At 46.2% G+C, this 17174-nt stretch overlaps 1 protein-coding gene and 1 long non-coding RNA gene across 3 annotated transcripts in view; one reads left to right on the forward strand and one right to left on the reverse strand.

Moving 5' to 3' along the window:
- The window catches only part of GPD1 (glycerol-3-phosphate dehydrogenase 1), a 53041-nt gene extending 46549 nt beyond the window's left edge, over positions 1-6492 (forward strand). For both annotated transcript variants that reach the window (XM_082212673.1, XM_082212674.1), the window contains 4 exons: positions 1829-1941; positions 2532-2765; positions 5247-5353; positions 6016-6492. In XM_082212673.1, the coding sequence (XP_082068799.1) occupies positions 1829-1941; positions 2532-2765; positions 5247-5353; positions 6016-6112 (551 nt within the window). In that variant the 3' untranslated portion in view covers positions 6113-6492. The remainder of the gene's footprint in view (positions 1-1828; positions 1942-2531; positions 2766-5246; positions 5354-6015) is intronic.
- Positions 741-17156, reverse strand: LOC309526699. Its single transcript, XR_014216857.1, has 2 exons — positions 16985-17156; positions 741-1366 (listed from the first exon to the last, which is right to left on the reverse strand). It is a non-coding gene; the product is annotated as an uncharacterized lncRNA (long non-coding RNA).
- Between the last annotated feature and the right edge of the window lie 18 nt (positions 17157-17174).

A 17174-nucleotide genomic window follows, 5' to 3' on the forward strand; every position in this document is an offset into this window, starting at 1 on the left:
CACAGCAAGTAGAAAGGACTTGGAAGGGAACACGGAGAACCCTGGCGTCTCTCCCTTGCTGTATGTCAGATCTGTGTCATGTTAATAACACTGCAGGGGTTTCAGAAGGGTCTGAAAACATTGTCTTTTTATATGAGCCTCCCAGCTGTGAGATTGTTTTATTCGCTAGATTGTTCTGTTTTTTGACTTACATTATTCACCCGTTGTAGGGTGGTGGTGGTGGTTTTTTAAAAAGTTGTAAGGAGCTTTGATTTAGTTTGCTTAAATATATCACACTGATTAGGTTGAAATACACCACATCACTTAAGGAATTAAGCAAGTTAACTACATATCCAGAGCAAAGGGCGTCCTTGAAACACCTGCATGCATATTCCTGAAGGGGTTAAGCCTTCTTGAGCTGTGGATCCAACACATGAATGTGGATGTTGAAGGAAGCACATTGGTTGTATTGGCTTCACACAACAGTGGCAGGGAAACACGGAAGAACCTTAGCAAGTGCAACCGTGTAAAAGTGAAGAGCTGCTCTTGGCCATCGCTAGGGGTAACTGTAATGGCCCACTGCCCTGTTACTCTTGGTTGGATCCCGTAGGGGGAGCAGCACAAAGAGGATGATTCTTCTTCCTCTTTGGCGATCACTCATAGCCGAGTAAGATTGTCTTCCATGGGCAGCCAATTTTCAGAAGGACAGGCCACAGGACATTAAAAGGCAGAGAGGATGTGGAGTTACATCAACAGGAAAATTGGTCTTGGGCGCTTTATTATGCTACATAAAGGAACATACAAAGCTCCAGGATAGAGTATTTGCCCCTCTAGCCCAGTATTGTCTACTCCCCGTTGGCAGGGGCTGTCCAGGGGTCTTGAGCAAAGATGGATCTTTCCTGTCACCTGTTGTTGTTATTGTTGTTGTTAAGTCGTGTCCGACTCTTCGTGACCCCATGGACCAGAGCACGCCAGGCACTCCTGTCTTCCACTGCCTCCCGCAGTTTAGTCAAACTCATGCTGGTAGCTTCGAGAACACTGTCCAACCATCTCGTCCTCTGTCGTCCCCTTCTCCTTGTGCCCTCCATCTTTCCCAACTTCAGGGTCTTTTCCAGGGAGTCTTCTCTTCTCATGAGGTGGCCAAACTATTGGAGCCTCAGCTTCAGGATCTGTCCTTCCAGTGAGCACTCAGGGCTGATTTCCTTAAGAATAGATAGGTTTGATCTTCTTGCAGACCACGGGACTCTCAAGAGTCTCCTCCAGCACCAGAATTCAAAAGCATCAATTCTTCGGCGATCACCTGTTAACCTGATCAATTTTAACTGGAGGTGGCAAGGACTGAATGCTATGCAAAACATGTGGTCTTCTGCTGAGCTACAGTCTCTCCCTGCAGAGAAGAGGAAAGAAGAGTATCTGATTTGCTAATAAGTTCCAGGTTCTTCAGAGAGCAACTGGAACAAGCTCTATTCACCTCCAGACACCTTCAGTGCAGCCCCCTCCCCGGCCAGAGTTTCCCAGATTTGTCATATTATTTGTTAATTACGGTTACAAATGCCCCTTCTGTTGAACCACTGCAGCATTATAAAGCATGGAACCCTTCTTTTTGAGCCCCCCCCCCTTATACTTGAGCCTGATAATTATACTTCTAATTTTTATAACTCTGGGGGAGGGAAAAATGAGGGATCCATTGGTTGCCATGCAGGTGGGGAGAGTGGAGGCATCATTCCCTCTGGCAATCAGAAATGCTTCCACTGATCAGAAGAGTGAGATGTCCAATTCCTCCCTTGGGCTTCAGAGAGGCAAGGAGCAAGGCAGTGTCTACTTATGCCCATGTCTTACCTCTTTGCAGGCTGCAAAAACCTAGAGCACGGACAGATCCTGAAGGAGCTGATGCAGACGCCGTGTTTCCGAATCAGTGTGGTGCAAGAATCGGACACCGTAGAAATCTGTGGTGCCCTCAAGGTGTGGGAATAACCAGGCTACCAGCGGTTTGGCAACTCCCACATGGGGTGTGGCTTGCTGCCAAAGGAGGTCTCTGTTGGCACGATGGCATCGCACAGAAGAATGGGAGACCTGTGGCCTTCCAGATGTTGTTGGGTTCCCAACTCCCGCGAGCCCCAGCCATCATGGTCAACTGTCAGGTATCATGGGATCTGTAGTCCAGCAACATCTTGAGGGCCTCAGATTCCCCACACCTGGCCTAAAGCTTCTGTTGACCTCCCAAGTACATACGTACGTGCACACAGAGTCTGTACAACTCTAGATGCAAAGTTATGACTGTTTGGGAAGCCATGCTGCCTCACCAGGGAGCTGGAACAGGTGGGGGACTTGATGGGAGCTTCTCCAGTGGAATGTGCTTTACATTATATGCTTGCTGGAGGGAGGTGGTTTCTCCAGACCCCATCTCTGCTGCCACCCTTCCATGGGAGCCATCATTTGTAGCCCTGCTTAGAACACCAAAGTTTGGTCTGTCGACTCCCTGCCTTAAATAGTTGCAAGGCTAGCACCGTCCGGAACCTTTTTGGTTATCAACCTATGTTCTTCCTCCTTAGAACATTGTGGCTGTCGGGGCTGGTTTCTGCGACGGGTTGGGCTTTGGAGACAACACCAAGGCAGCGGTAATCCGCCTGGGCCTGATGGAGATGATCGACTTTGCCAAAATCTTCTGCAAGGGCTCCGTCAGTTCTGCCACGTTCCTGGAGAGCTGTGGGGTTGCCGACCTCATCACCACCTGCTATGGGGGCCGTAACCGAAAAGTGGCAGAGGCTTTTGCCAAGACCGGCAAGGTAAGTAAGCATTTGCATAGGGCTCTTTTTAAGGTTGTCAAATATCTCTCAAGGAAAACTCTTACTGTAGTGCAATAAGACAGTATTTCGCAAAGCTTTTAAAATTCCACTTTATGCAGTGCACAGAGTGCTTCAAACATCAGTAATTCAAAATTCTGTATGGGAGGCCAGTATTATTTTTCTATATTCAATGCTTTTTTTTTTTCGACACAAAAAGGTGCCAGAACACACCTCCCTCAGAAGACACACTCCGGAGCCCAAAGAGCATCTCTTCTCCTTGTGATCCAGAAGCTTGTTAAGGGGATGCTCAGGTTGAGGTGAAGGGAGCCTTCTGTGCTTCAGCTAAGCACCTTAAAGTGCTCCCCACAAGCGCCTCTCTAGCTTATGTGAGTTGCAGCAGCTTGGGGGCTTGCTCAGGTGAGGTGCAACTTTCCCAAATGTCAGCTGTTAGGTGGGAGGCTGAAAAGCTTCAGCAAAGCCAAAGGAATGTGACCTGTTCTAGCCTGGCAAACAGAGGTGAACAACCTCTCTTTGCCAGGTAGAACAGGTCACATTCCTTTGGCTCTGCTGAGGCTCATCATATGATGATGGTGGTGGTTTATTTATTGCTTTAATGCCAAAATAGTCTTCTAATCAGTTTGCAATGATGAGACACCAATCACACACGTATTAAAATACAAACATCCATCATTAAAATGTACAATGAAACAATCCTATTGAAAGGTACATAGGGAAATGGTTTTGGTAACCGAAGAGCTATTTGATTCCAGGCAGCTGCTATGAGAGCAACAGCCGCACAGTTCCCAGCCAATGGCTTCCAGGGGGTAATTCTAGCCAGAGTGCAGTGAAGACTCCTATCCTTGTCTTCAAATTCGAGTTGGGCATTAAAGAGAGAGAGAGGAAAAAACAGCTGGGTTTGCGCAAAATATCCACATCCCTTGCCAAGGACATTTGACTTCAATCTTTGTTGCAATGCTTGTTTTGATGTCAACACCGGGTATTTCACAAAATTTGGGAAGCGGCAGCAATTGAGATCTGCAGGGTGACTGCAGGGAAGGAAAGGTGGACTAGCAAAGCTTGCCACCAGGGCAGGCCTGATGGTGCAAATGCTTTCCTGGGGCAACAGTACAGTGGTACCTCGCAAGACGAATGCCTCGCAAGACGAAAGAGTTTTTGGTTTTTTGAGTTGCTTCGCAAGATGAATTTCCCAATGGGCTTGCTTCGCAAGATGAAAACGTCTTGCAAGTTTGTTTCCTTTTTCTTAAAACCTCATTCCTATGGGAAACTGTGCTTTGCAAGACGAAAAATTCGCAAGACGAAAAAACTCGCAGAACGAATTAATTTCGTCTTGCGAGGCACCACTGTATTTTAGGAACATAGTAAAGCAACAGGATTCCTTGCAGTGGATGCCGGGAAGCTACTTGCATATTGTGTGTAGAGGAGAGGTTTGGTTTAGGCTGGCCTTGTTCGATACTGTCACCTCTCTACAGCTAGGCATACTGGCCTGGCCAGTATCAGAGTTGTTTTTTAAAGAACAACAACAATCAAGCAATATATAAATTTCAGGAAATAATAAATAAATATGATGTTTTCATCTCCAGCAGGGATATCTTACACATTCTTAGAACATTTAAACTGGCTTTGTACTTCAGCCGCTGCCATGGCTTCTCCCAGGGGTGGGTGGCGCCGTGGTCTAAACCACTGAGCCTCTTGGGCTTGCCGACCAGAAGGTTGGTGGTTCGAATCCACGCGACGGGGTGAGCTCCCGTTGCTCTGTCCCTGCTCCTGCCAACCTAGCATTTCAAAAGCACACCAGTGCAAGTAGATAAATAGGTGCCACTGTGGCAGGAAGGTAAACGGTGTTTCTGTGCACTCTGGCATCCATCACGGTGTTCCATTACGCCAGAAGCAATTTAGTCATGCTGGCCACATGACCCGGAAAGCTGTCTGTGGTCAAACACCGGCTCCCTCGGTCTGAAAGTGAGATGAGCACAGCAACCCCAGTCACCTCTGACTGGACTTAACTGTCCAGGGGTCCTTTACCTTTTACCTGTGACTACTCCCAAGGAGTCATGGTATGTGTAGTTGGTAAAGATGCCGAAAAGTATGTTAGATCCCTACTACAGATATGATCACGCCTAGCTGAACTGGTTTAGAGAGATGAGAAACCTGTGGCCCTCCAGCTGTTGGTTGGACTACAACTTCCATCATCCCTGACCACCAACCATGAAACCTGGAGCTGATGGGAGTCAAGTAACATCTTGAGGACCATAGTTTTCCCATCCCTGATTTGCAGGTTCCCCAGGGCAGAGAGTCCAGCATCTGAATCTCTTTAACTCTGTGTGGCATAAGATATGTCCAAAGAGAAGCACAGAGAAGGACGTCCTTCTCTGGATCAACCTTCTAGGATTTGCCCAACTTGGGGAGGAAGGCTGTGCCAGGTAGCCACTCATACTTGGAGATCTGTCTTGCATCTTGCAGTCTATCGAGCAACTAGAGAAGGAGATGCTCAATGGGCAGAAGCTGCAGGGCCCTCAGACATCAGCAGAGCTGAACCACATCCTCAAGAGCAAGAATCTGGTCGACAAGTGAGTCCCGTGTGACCTTTTTTTTCTGTTTTGATTGCCATCAATATGAATGCTGCACTGGCACCCATTGGATTGGTGTAACAATGAGCGATGGGCTCGTTTCTAGGGCTGTATGCAAATTCTTGGATTGGTTGATGAACTGATTAGTCAATCCACCAATTCAATAAATTTGCATGTTACCAAAATCTATGTATGGAAGGTCTATTTTGAGATAATAAAGAAAATGTGAATTGACTATTTAATAAAGAAAAGCAACCATTTGTGGCTGGAAGTGCCAGCTTTAATTTTAGCCTTTTTAGTTTGTTGCAGTGGCCCTTAACCCTCATCAATTAAAACTGGCTGTATACAAATAAAACTCTACTCAGAAGTAAGTCTCACTGAGTTCAGAGGGGCTTGCTTTTAGTTAAGTGTGCGAAGGACTGCAGCCTGAAGCACTACCCTATTTATTTGCACTTCCAGAAGTACAGGGCAACAACACACCCCTAAGGCCTCATGAAATTCCATATTTTATTTACAGGCAAATCACTGGTCCCTCCAATGCTCTTCCTAGTGTCACAGCAGGTTTCTCAAACTCACCCTTTTGCAAGTTTTCCTTTTCCTAGCAAGCTTTGCCACCTGTGTGGGAGTTAAATCTCATTTACCGTCTTTTCTCCCCACTGCAGATTCCCACTTTTCACTGCTGTCTACGAGATCTGCTACACTGGCAAACCTGTCTCCGACTTCATCAAGTGCCTGCAAAACCATCCTCAGCACTTTTGATGGGCTTCCAGTCTCGCTCCTACAAAGAAAGGGGTTTGGGAGGACTTCCTCTTTCCCCACTGCCATCCCAACATGAGAAGAGGGACCCAACACAGAGCATGGGGCAAACAAGGGAGGACTCATCAAAGAATCATAGAATAGTGGAGTTGGAAGGGACACCAAGAGTCGTCTAGTCCAAACCCCAGCAATGCAGGAAACACAGCTAAATAATCCCAGATGGCCGTCCAACCTCTGTTTAAAAACTTCCAGGAGAGTCCACCACCTTGGTGGTCCGTCCCACTGTCAAAACAGCTCTAACCACCATGGAGGTACTGGATCAACTCTTTTGCCAGGGAGTTTCTGCCATTTACCAATCTCACCTTAAATGGACAAAAATTGCCTATGTTGAGTCAGTCTCTTGTTTTGCTCTTCTTAGATTCCAGAGCATCCCACTTCTCGGCACACACAGCAGGCAAAGCTTTGGCTTTTCTCTTTTCTCTTGAGCAGAGAGAGAAATAATTTCTTCTGCCTCTTCTCTGTCACATTTCTCCGACTTGATTTTGACTTCTCTGGGTTCAGGCTTGAACCCTGCCGGTTTTGCCTGCCTTAAGGGCTTGTTGAAAGTCAGTAATTGGGAGAAGGGACAGGAAGCAAATTCTGATTACAGGTAAACCACCATTTATGCACGTTCAAACCCAGAAGTTACCTGAAAACAATCACGAAAAGGGGACAAACAGGGTGTCTGCAGGCTTTCTCAGTGGTGTTTCAAATATACACAATTTCACTTAAATGCACGGTGCCTCAGAACATAATCCCTGCGTAAATGGGGGGTTGCCTGTATTATTTTTTACTCCATGCCTGGAAGGCAAGGAACCCCAGGCATGATTTAAAAGTACAGTGGTGCCTCGCAAGACAAAAATAATCCGTTCTGTGATTCTCTTCGTCTAGCGGTTTCTTCGTCTTGCGAAGCAAGCCCATTGACGGATTAGCGGATTAGCGCTATTAGCGGCTTCTATTGGCTTATCGGCTTATCGGATCAGCTGATAAGCGGCTTAGCGGCTTAAAAAAGGGGGGGAGGGGAAAAACCCGCAGGAACTCGCAAGACATTTTCGTCTTGCGAAGCAAGCCCATAGGAGATTCGTTTTGCGAAGCACCTTCAAAACGGAAAACTCTTTCGTCTAGCGAGTTTTCCGTCTTGCGAGGCATTCGTCTTGCGGGGCACCACTGTAGCTGCTAGGGTTCTCTCCCCAGACAAGGCTTGACCTCAGCATCCCTGGTATCCATGGGAATGGGAACTGTAGCCCTGAATGTGAATATTTGTCTTTTTGAAAAACAAATATTAAAGTGAGAAACAAGAAATAATACAGATTAGTTGTTTATCATTCTTCAAAGACCTGGCTGAACTTCACAGCACGCAATGGAAGGGGCAAGGGGGGATTTCATGGAAACATAGAACTCTAAAGTTGGAAGGGACCACACCGATTGTCCAACCCCTGCAGTGCAGTAATCTACTGACTGAGCTATCCTGCCAGGACAAAGGTACGGATGATTATGAGAACAGAAGCAGCATGTTAGGAATATTCTGGGTATGTGGTTTTGGGGTGGCTTTGGCATCTTGGCCAGAATAATTCTTCAGTTTTAGGGGGCTGAAGATGGATGGGGTGAAGCAAACTCTGCTCATTTCACAAGGCGCTCGCTTTCCCAGTGCTGCAGCTGAAGTTGCCTTCCTCGTTTTGGAGTGACCTTTCCAGCCCTTCCCAACCCCCAACCCCACCCTCCAGCAACTTAATCTGCTGAAGTGGCAGGAGTCGCTGTGCCTTTTATTAGATGCTCAGAATCACTGGACACCCTGTGACCTTTCTATTCAGACAGCCCCCAAAAAATTAAATTAAAGATAAATAAATTGGAAGGATGTGGGAGAGGGCCCTATTTCTCACTCCCCAAATCAAAGGTGACACTGGCTCTGGGCCTTTTAGTTCAGGGGTCAGCAAACTTTTTCAGCAGGGGGCCAGTCCACTGTCCCTCAGACCTTGTGGGGAGCCGGACTATATTTGGGGGGGGGGGAATGAACGAATTCCTATGCCCCACAAATAACCCAGAGATGTATTTTAAATAAAAGGGCACATTCTACTCATGTAAAAACACACTGATTCCCGGACTGTCTGCGGGCCAGATTGAGAAGGCGATTGGGCCGGATCCGGCCCCCGGGCATTCGTTTGCCTACCCATGGTTTATTCTCTACTGGGGGAGATGGGAGGGATCCGCAAATATCAATACCTGCACCCTTCTCCAGGAAGCATTATCCATCTTCTCATATATCAGCTTCCCTTCCTCTTCAAAAAGAAGTTCCAGCCATTTGGTGGCTCATCACCTCTGCTCTCTCGATTCCACAATCAATGCATTTTAACTCAGGATGCAGCTCTTTCTGCCATCTGCCTAACACACTATCAAGGAAACATACATCACACATCTTTAAATTCCAGCCCCGGGAGGAGACCAGGGAGCATTCGTGCGACACACCTACACACTGCTCCCAACGCTAACATGTCGCAACACACCATTTGGAAAGCTCTGCTCTAAGGCCAACTCACAAGTAGACCCCATGTGCTCCATGGAAGTACACCTGGCTGTTCCTAGATTGAAAGGGGCCATTTAGGAGAATCAGCAACTCTGTCTGGATGCTGAACATTTTCCAGACCGACATAAGGCCCTGGATGGGTTTGGCTCAGCTAACAGTACCTACAAACCAATACCACTAATGTGCTACTTGATTTGCAGCGTTCAAACTTCCAGCATCATCTCCTGTGTAACTTGGCAACGTTAGCAGAATATTACATAAATTTAGAGTGTAAGAAACAGGTAGACTTCACACCACCCCAACCTCCAAGTAGTGCAAGATTCCAGGGTTCAGTTTCCTTGGAATGAGGGACCACGGAGACCGTAGTGTCTTTATGATATATGGCTTATTTATGCATATATGCAACCTGAGCATACAATGGAGGAGCTCACAGCATTAAAATCACGGGAGTGTATTGTTCCTCCCATAAAGGTACAGGTGTCCTGTCTCTCTTTTGCATCTGGTTACCCCTAACCTTTAGTGGTTCCCAGTTGTACTATCAAGTAGAAGAAAGTAATCCTGATATGGCAGAGAACTCGCATTCACTTGGTAGAAACTGTGTATAGCTTGAAACTGGGTGAGCTGCTCTTTGAAAGTCTCCTAGGTCTACATGGCACTCTCCCTGCCCTTTGCAGTTGCTATAAAAAGGTCTCCCCTTTGCCATTTGGAGTTATGTTCTGCCAGCACAGCAGCCTGTTAAGGGCTGTTCTCAGTTTTAAGAAGGGACAGGCCCAGTGTAAGTGAAGGTATAATATTTACTGGGGTTTGCTGGTACAGAGGCTTGGCACAGGGGTGGACTTTGGTAATGTGGTGCTCTGAGTGAGGATGAAATCTGGTGCCTGCCCTACCAATATTATTTTCACAAAAAATCATTTTGGAACCTTCGGCCTTGGTATGATCAGCACCATGCTCTAACCAACTGAGCTATCCAGTTATTATTCTTTTGTGCCCCTTCGGCTTGGCTTAATGTGTGGGGGAACCGCCTGCATCATCCTAAGTCTGGTGCTACTTGGAACTACTGAGAATACCCTATTCTCCTCTGAGGAGCAGACAACTTTCACCATGTGTTGTCTCACATAAGAACGACACAACTCGCCATGCCGGCAATGAACTCAGCTACAACATGACACTTATTTGGCAAGCGCAAACACCAATGTAGAAGACAAAGCCAAGAAGATAAAATTTGGCTCCTGCTAGACTCCTTCACTATTTCCATGGTGGAAAAGGAATTTAAAAAACTGAAAGCCATGCTGGGAGAGACACAAAGGTACAATCAGAAACTAAGATTAGACAGACACCTCCAGGCTATTATTATTATTTAATTGTGGGCATACTCTGCCACTTACTATTAATTGCAACATGCTGCGCATTACCCAGCCAGATGGGTGGGGTATAGATAATAAAATTATTATTATTATTATTATTATTATTGATCATCCACACATCATTCTGCTTTATCAGTGGTTCTGCGATGCCTCCCCACTCTTAGCTCACTACAGCACAACAACAGCATCCCTCCTCCAAAAAATATAGAGGAAAAATTGTGGTATGCAAAGTTATATGATTTCAACAGGAAGCTACAGGAAATGCCCTGATTAGTAAGGATGCAGCAGGCCAGCCCTGAAACATTTGCACTGTTATATATAATCCCATAGAACCAGTCCAATACTGTCATGGCAAATCAAAATGCATGCACCATAAAAAAAGATGATGTCTGGGAGCCCCTCACCCCAAATGGTAAAGAGAGAACTACTCTGAGCACACTTAGAAATTCCAGACTGCCAACATGAAATCCCCTTTAAATCCCAGGGTAGTTTCTCCTTGATAACAGTGGTTGTTAGAATCATAGAGTTGGAAGAGACCACAAGGGCCATCGAGTCCAACCCCCTGCCAAGCAGGAAACACCATCAGAGCACTCCTGACATATGGTTGTCAAGCCTCTGCTTAGAGACCTCCAAAGTAGGAGACTCCACCACACTCCTTGGCAGCAAATTCCACTGTCCAACAGCTCTTATTGTCAGGAAGTTCTTCCTAATGTTTAGGTGGAATCTTCTTTCTTGTAGTTTGGATCCATTGCTCCGTGTCCGCTTCTCTGGAGCAGCAGAAAACAACCTTTCTCCCTCCTCTATATGACATCCTTTTATATATTTGAACATGGCTATCATATCACCCCTTAACCTCCTCTTCTCCAGGCTAAACATGCCCAGCTCCCTTAGCCGTTGCTCATAAGGCATCGTTTCCAGGCCTTTGACCATTTCGTTGCCCTCCTCTGGACACGTTCCAGTTTGTCAGTGTCCTTCTTGAACTGTGGTGCCCAGAACTGGACACAGTACTCCAGGTGAGGTCTGACCAGAGCAGAATACAGTGGCACTATTACTTCCCTTGATCTAGATGCTATACTCCTATTGATGCAGCCCAGAATTGCATTGGCTTTTTTAGCTGCCGCGTCACACTGTTGGCTCATGTCAAGTTTGTGGTCAACCAAGACTCCTAGATCCTTTTCACATGTACTGCTCTCAAGCCAGGTGTCGCCCATCTTGTATTTGTGCCTCTCATTTTTTTTGCCCAAGTGCAATACTTTACATTTCTCCCCGTTAAAGTTCATCTTGTTTGTTTTGGCCCAGTTCTCTAATCTGTCAAGGTCATTTTGAAGTGTGATCCTGTCCTCTGGGGTGTGACTGGGGAGTTGGTACACAAGATCACAAAGCACCAGCTCCTAATTACTAGTGCAATTGGCAGGTTTGCAAGCTTTAGTTAAGTACTCCCAACAATACAGTTCTACACATGTTTACCTGAGAGTAAAGTCTACTGAAGACTATGGGATTTGCTTCCATGTAAACATACATGAAGGGACATGGGTGGCATTGTGGTCTAAACCACTGAGCCTAGGGCTTGCCGATCAGAAGGTCGGCGGTTCGAATCCCCGCAATGGGGTGAGCTCCCGTTGCTCTGTCCCAGCTCCTGCCAACCTAGGAGTTCAAAAGCACGTCAAAGTGCAAGTACAGTGGTACCTCGGGTTAAGTACTTAATTCGTTCCAGAGGTCCGTTCTTAACCTGAAACTGTTCTTAACCTGAAGCACCACTTTAGCTAATGGGGCCTCCCGCTGCCGCCGCAGCATGATTTCTGTTCTCATCCTGAAGCAAAGTTCTTAACCCGAGGTACTATTTCTGGGTTAGCGAAGTCTGTAACCTGAAGTGTCTGTAACCTGAAGTGTATGTAACCCGAGGTACCACTGTAGATAAATAGGTACCGCTCTGGCGGGAAGGTAAACAGCATTTCCGTGTGCTGCTCTGGTTTCGCAGAAGCGGCTCAGTCATGCTGGCCACATGACCCGGAAAAACTGTTTGCGGGCAAACGTCGGCTCCCTCAGCCAGTAAAGCAAGATGAGCGCCGCAACCCCAGAGTCGTTCACGACTGGACTTAACTGTCAGGGGTCCTTTACCCTTTTAAATATGCATGGGCTCAGGCTAAACAGGGGCACCAGATTTGGGGGGCTGGGACAAGGTATGCAGAAGTCTTCTCTCCACCCCTAAGTCCTTTCTTAACCCACCCAAGGGCTACACTTGGTCAGCTGCCAGAGCAGCCTTTCCGCTGGGCCACCTACAGATCTTGAGACAGATCAAGTAGCCCTGTGCTGGCAAAGTCAGCAACATTTTAGGGTACCTATAAATAGCAGCTCTAGAGCTGGCAGCGCAGGCCAGCAGAGTTTTAACTATTGCACCTCTCCATCACAACAAGGTTCTTCACTCCTGCAAGAGCAAATCAGCTCAAATCCTTATTTGGCGGCGGTGGTGGTGGTGGGGGTTTGAAGGTCTCACCTAAACTGGGGAAAAAAGTTGTGGGCAACTGCTTTCCTAGAATAGTTTAGCAGGAAAGTGTATGATCTTTGTTGTGGTCTGATAATTTTGCTTTTTAAGTTAGCCACTGAGTGTTTCGGGAGTTTATCCTTTTAATGCGTGATGTTTTAGTATGTTTTTATATATGTTGGAAGCCGCCCAGAGTGGCTGGTGCGACCTAGTCAAATAGGTGGGGTTTTATTATTATTGCATCCTCCGTGCACTGGTACTGTCTGCACAGAGGGACCTGGATTCAGAGGCCAAGACTCCAAAGAGCAAGGCTTTTTCTCAGCCGGAACTCAGTTCCGGCATCTCTCAGGTGGGCACTGTTGCCATTATAAGAGAAAAATAGCACTGTCAAAGAGAATATCTTTATAATATTTCGTCCTACCTTTCTACAGTGGTACCTCGGGTTAAGTACTTAATTCGTTCCGGAGGTCCGTTCTTAACCTGAAACTGTTCTTAACCTGAAGCACCACTTTAGCTAATGGGGCCTCCCACTACTGCCGTGCTGCTGGAGCACAATTTCTGTTCTCATCCTGAAGCAAAGTTCTTAACCCAAGGTACTATTTCTGGGTTAGCGGAGTCTGTAACCTGAAGCGTATGTAACCTGAAGCGTATGTAACCCTAGGTACCACTGCATTTAAAATGATCCAGATGCTAATTCATAATAAAACAGAAATGCAGGACCTAAGGTGCAGTAGAACACAGGGCTCCTTTACCTTTATTCCTTGAGCAGAGGAGAGGATTTGCCAACAGGAACTTGTTTCGAAACTAGGACAGGGGTTGGCAACCTGCGGCCCATGAGCTGCCCGCTTGGTGAGTCCCCGTGCGCTGCGCTAAACAGGTGCAACACGGAGCGGGGACTTGCTTCCTCGGTGCCGGAAATCGCATCTGCACAGATGCGATTCAGCCCAGGGAGCAATCTCTGCAGGAGTGAACCGGCACAGTCGAGGTAAACCTTGCTGACCCCTGCTCTAGGACAAGACAATTAAAGCACCTTTAGATACCTTCAAAAGATGAGTGCGGAAGCTTCTTGACTTGGCCACTCAGATCTCCTTGCTTTTACAACAAGGGTAACAATGAGCTTGCCTGAGTATATTGTATGTTATCTCCTACTTCAGTCATTTATAATTGGGAACCAAATCAACTTCCTTCCTTCCCATAGTGTTCTGCAATATGCTGGTTTTGCAATTACAATTGTACCTTATTTTGCAACCGGGATCCGTTCCAGAGCCCCAGCCACTAGAAGAAAAGGACGCAGGGCGAAGCGCTGCATCTGTGCACGCACGCAGAGCAGTTTGCATATCTGCACATGCGCGAAGTGCAATTTAGCCCTTTTGCGCATGTGCGAGCGGCAAACCTGGAAGTAACCCGCTCCAGTATTTCTGGGTTTGCCGCGGACATTCGCCAGAATGGATGCTTAGACGAGGCAGACTTTGGCGTGTACTAAGATGCAGTAAGTATTTTTAGCCTCTCTTTGCTTAAATGGTTCTTATAACTTTATTTCTATTTAGCTTTGACTATTATTACTAAAGTGCTTTGAAAGAATTTTACTTCACATAGGCCTAATAAGATGTTTGGGCTACACTGTGTCCATATGCAACTGGGTTTGCTGCTTCCATTAGAGATATGTTAAATCTACATTAATAATATTTTTTCCCAAGTACTCGAAAGTTTTTCTTGCAGCAACCCTTTCCAGGGTATGGTCTAAGGGCACATGATGCAGAAGGATAGCAAGTCTCTAGACACGGTTCAGGCAGCTCCCCAAAGGAGGAAGAGCCACACAGAAACTACACGTCCCAACATGCACCGCGGCGTCAAGACATCCTTTTAACTGCCCAAGAAGGGCGGGGGAGAGAATCTAGAAAACTAAAAACAGTCGAAGAGGAGCACTAGACTACTAACATGTAGACTCGCGTACAGAACTCAGTTTCTGAGTTCATTTGGACACCGTTTTTAGGGGGAACCTAAAAAACAGTGGAGAAATGTAAGGTTTTAGCCTATTTTTAAGCAGCAGCTAATTGCCCACCCTGCTAGTAGGAAAAGACGGGAATTTACGATTAGATGCATTTGTTTTGTGCAATTAGCTGCTGCTTAAAAATAGGCTAAAACCGTGCAACTGACTGTTTTATTACAGTATCAGTGTCATGGAATTCTACTCAATATTGATCCAGAGCAGAACTCCAACATATAAAATTAAACTTAATTACAAACTTTAAAACTTAAATTAAAAACTTAAACATGTTGCAGGATTCCCCAAAAATAGACCAGAGGCAATTAATATATCATCCAGCAGAGCTGTACTGCTACTGAAGGCAAATGGTCACAAATCCAATACATTCAGGAATGGCACTGTCCTTAAGAAATCCAGTTGCAGCAGACTTAATTTAAACTTACAATAATTTATAATAAGTCTAAACATTAACACTATATATAGCACACCCAGAACCGGATTTAGGTTTGATGAGGTCCTAAGCTACTGAAGGTAATGAGGCCCTTTATATGTCCAGCTATCCTTTGTCAACAACAAATTGTCACTGTTTTTTATGTTGAATATATGCTATATGGTAATTTATGGACCTAATAGGTATCTAAAGCCATGTGCACATAACAAATAGGAGCCTACACAACACAAAACACTGTTGCTGTATGTAGGTTTTATTTTATTTGTTTTTTATCTTATATTTTGGAAACGTACATCCAGGGGCTTTTTTGCTTTAAATTTTTTTGGGGCCCCCAAAAGAGTGGGGCACTAAGCTATAGCTTGTTTAGCTTGTACATAAATCCGGCACTGAGTCCACACCAGAAGGAAGCTAGAAAGAGAATATTATTATAAAATGAAACCCAGGCTCCTCCTGGCCCTACTTCCCCTGTTTCCCCGAAAGTAAGACATCCCCCGAAAATAAGACCTACTTCCAGTTTTGCCTCTCACTGTAATATAAGGCTTCCCCGATAATAAGGCCGCCACCACAGAATATAAGGCCCCCGAAGCAACCGTAAGGCATTGTACCGTATACAGGTAATAAATTTCTTTTTTTTTTTTTTTTGTTCAACAATAAATGTGTACCGTATTCTTCTTCATGGAAAAATAAGACATCTCCTGAAAATAATACCTTTGGGAGCAAAAATTAAGATAAGACACTGTCTTATTTTCAGAGAAACAGGGTATATAGTCAGCATGACCTCGACAGAAAAGTTAACGGATAAGAGTTGTGGGGTTGTTGGTTTTTTTACAAACATTGTTTTAAACATCCTTTTCCATTCGTTAGCTATCATTTCCCAGGATGAATTTTTGGTTTTTCACCATTTGAAATGCCTCCACGTGTGCATTAACTGGAACCCAGGTGGCAGTGGCCCAAAGCGGATTTGTTGTTGTTTAGTCGTGTCCGACCCTTCGTGACCCCATGGACCAGAGCACGCCAGGCACTCCTGTCTTCCACTGCCTCCTGCAGTTTGGTCAAACTCATGCTAGTAGCTTTGAGAACACTATCCAACCATCTCGTCCTCTGCCATCCCCTTCTCCTTGTGCCCTCCATCTTTCCCAACATCAGGGTCTTTTCCAGGGAGTCCTCTCTTCTCATGAGGTGGCCAAAGTATTGGAGCCTCAGCTTCAGGATCTGTCCTTCCAGTGAGCACTCAGGGCTGATTTCCTTCAGAATGGAGAGGTTGGATCTTCTTGCAGTCCATGGGACTCTCAAGAGTCTCCTCCAGCACCAGAATTCAAAAGCATCAATTCTTCGGCGATCAGCCTTCTTTATGGTCCAGCTCTCACTTCCATACATCACTACTGGGAAAACCATACCTTTAACTATACGGACCTTTGTTGGGAAGGTGTTGTCTCTGCTTTTTAAGACGCTGTCTAGGTTTGTCACTGCTTTCTCCCAAGAAGCAGGCGTCTTTTAATTTCGTGACTGCTGTCACCATCTGCAGTGATCTTGGAGCCCAAGAAAGTAAAATCTCTCACTGCCTCCATTGCTTCCCCATCTATTTGCCAGGAGGTGATGGGACCAGTGGCCATGATCTTTGGTTTTTTTTTGATGTTGAGCTTCAGACCATATTTTGCACTCTCCTCTTTCACACCCATTAAAAGGTTCTTTAATTCCAAAGCGGAATCCTCTTGCATGCAAGTTTTGGACGACGATGCTATACCCAGCTAAGGGCCGAGGGGACTACACTGCAGGGCTGCCACGGCCTTCACCCACCAGTCGCACTGGCATACGCGGTTCAAACCCCTGAAACTGCTTTCACACACAAGAAGCGCTTCAAAGAGGTTTTTGTCTTTTCTGCTAACTTCGAGGCTCTTTTTGTGGCAGGTACGTCCAACTCCAAAGGCCACCCCACCCCCAAAAATAACACTGGAAACAGCCGTTTGTCAAGGGTGCTGGGAATTGTAGCCAAGCCTACCGTTCCCTGCAAACTTCTGAGGGGAACCCTACCTTTCCTCAATGTATTGGGTGGGTGCCGCCCGGCCGCCATCTCCACTCGTCTGCCTTCCTCAGCGCGCCAAACGGACACGGGCGTTTCCCGCCACGGAACACCGGACTCACGACTCTTGCCTTTTTCCCAGCTCTATGTCGACGCGCCGCGGCTGGTCTTGCGCGCGGCAGGGGCGAGAAGCGGGAAGCG

This window comes from Podarcis vaucheri (genome assembly GCF_965113315.1).
Source record: "Podarcis vaucheri genome assembly, chromosome: 2".
Lineage (NCBI taxonomy): Eukaryota > Metazoa > Chordata > Lepidosauria > Squamata > Lacertidae > Podarcis > Podarcis vaucheri.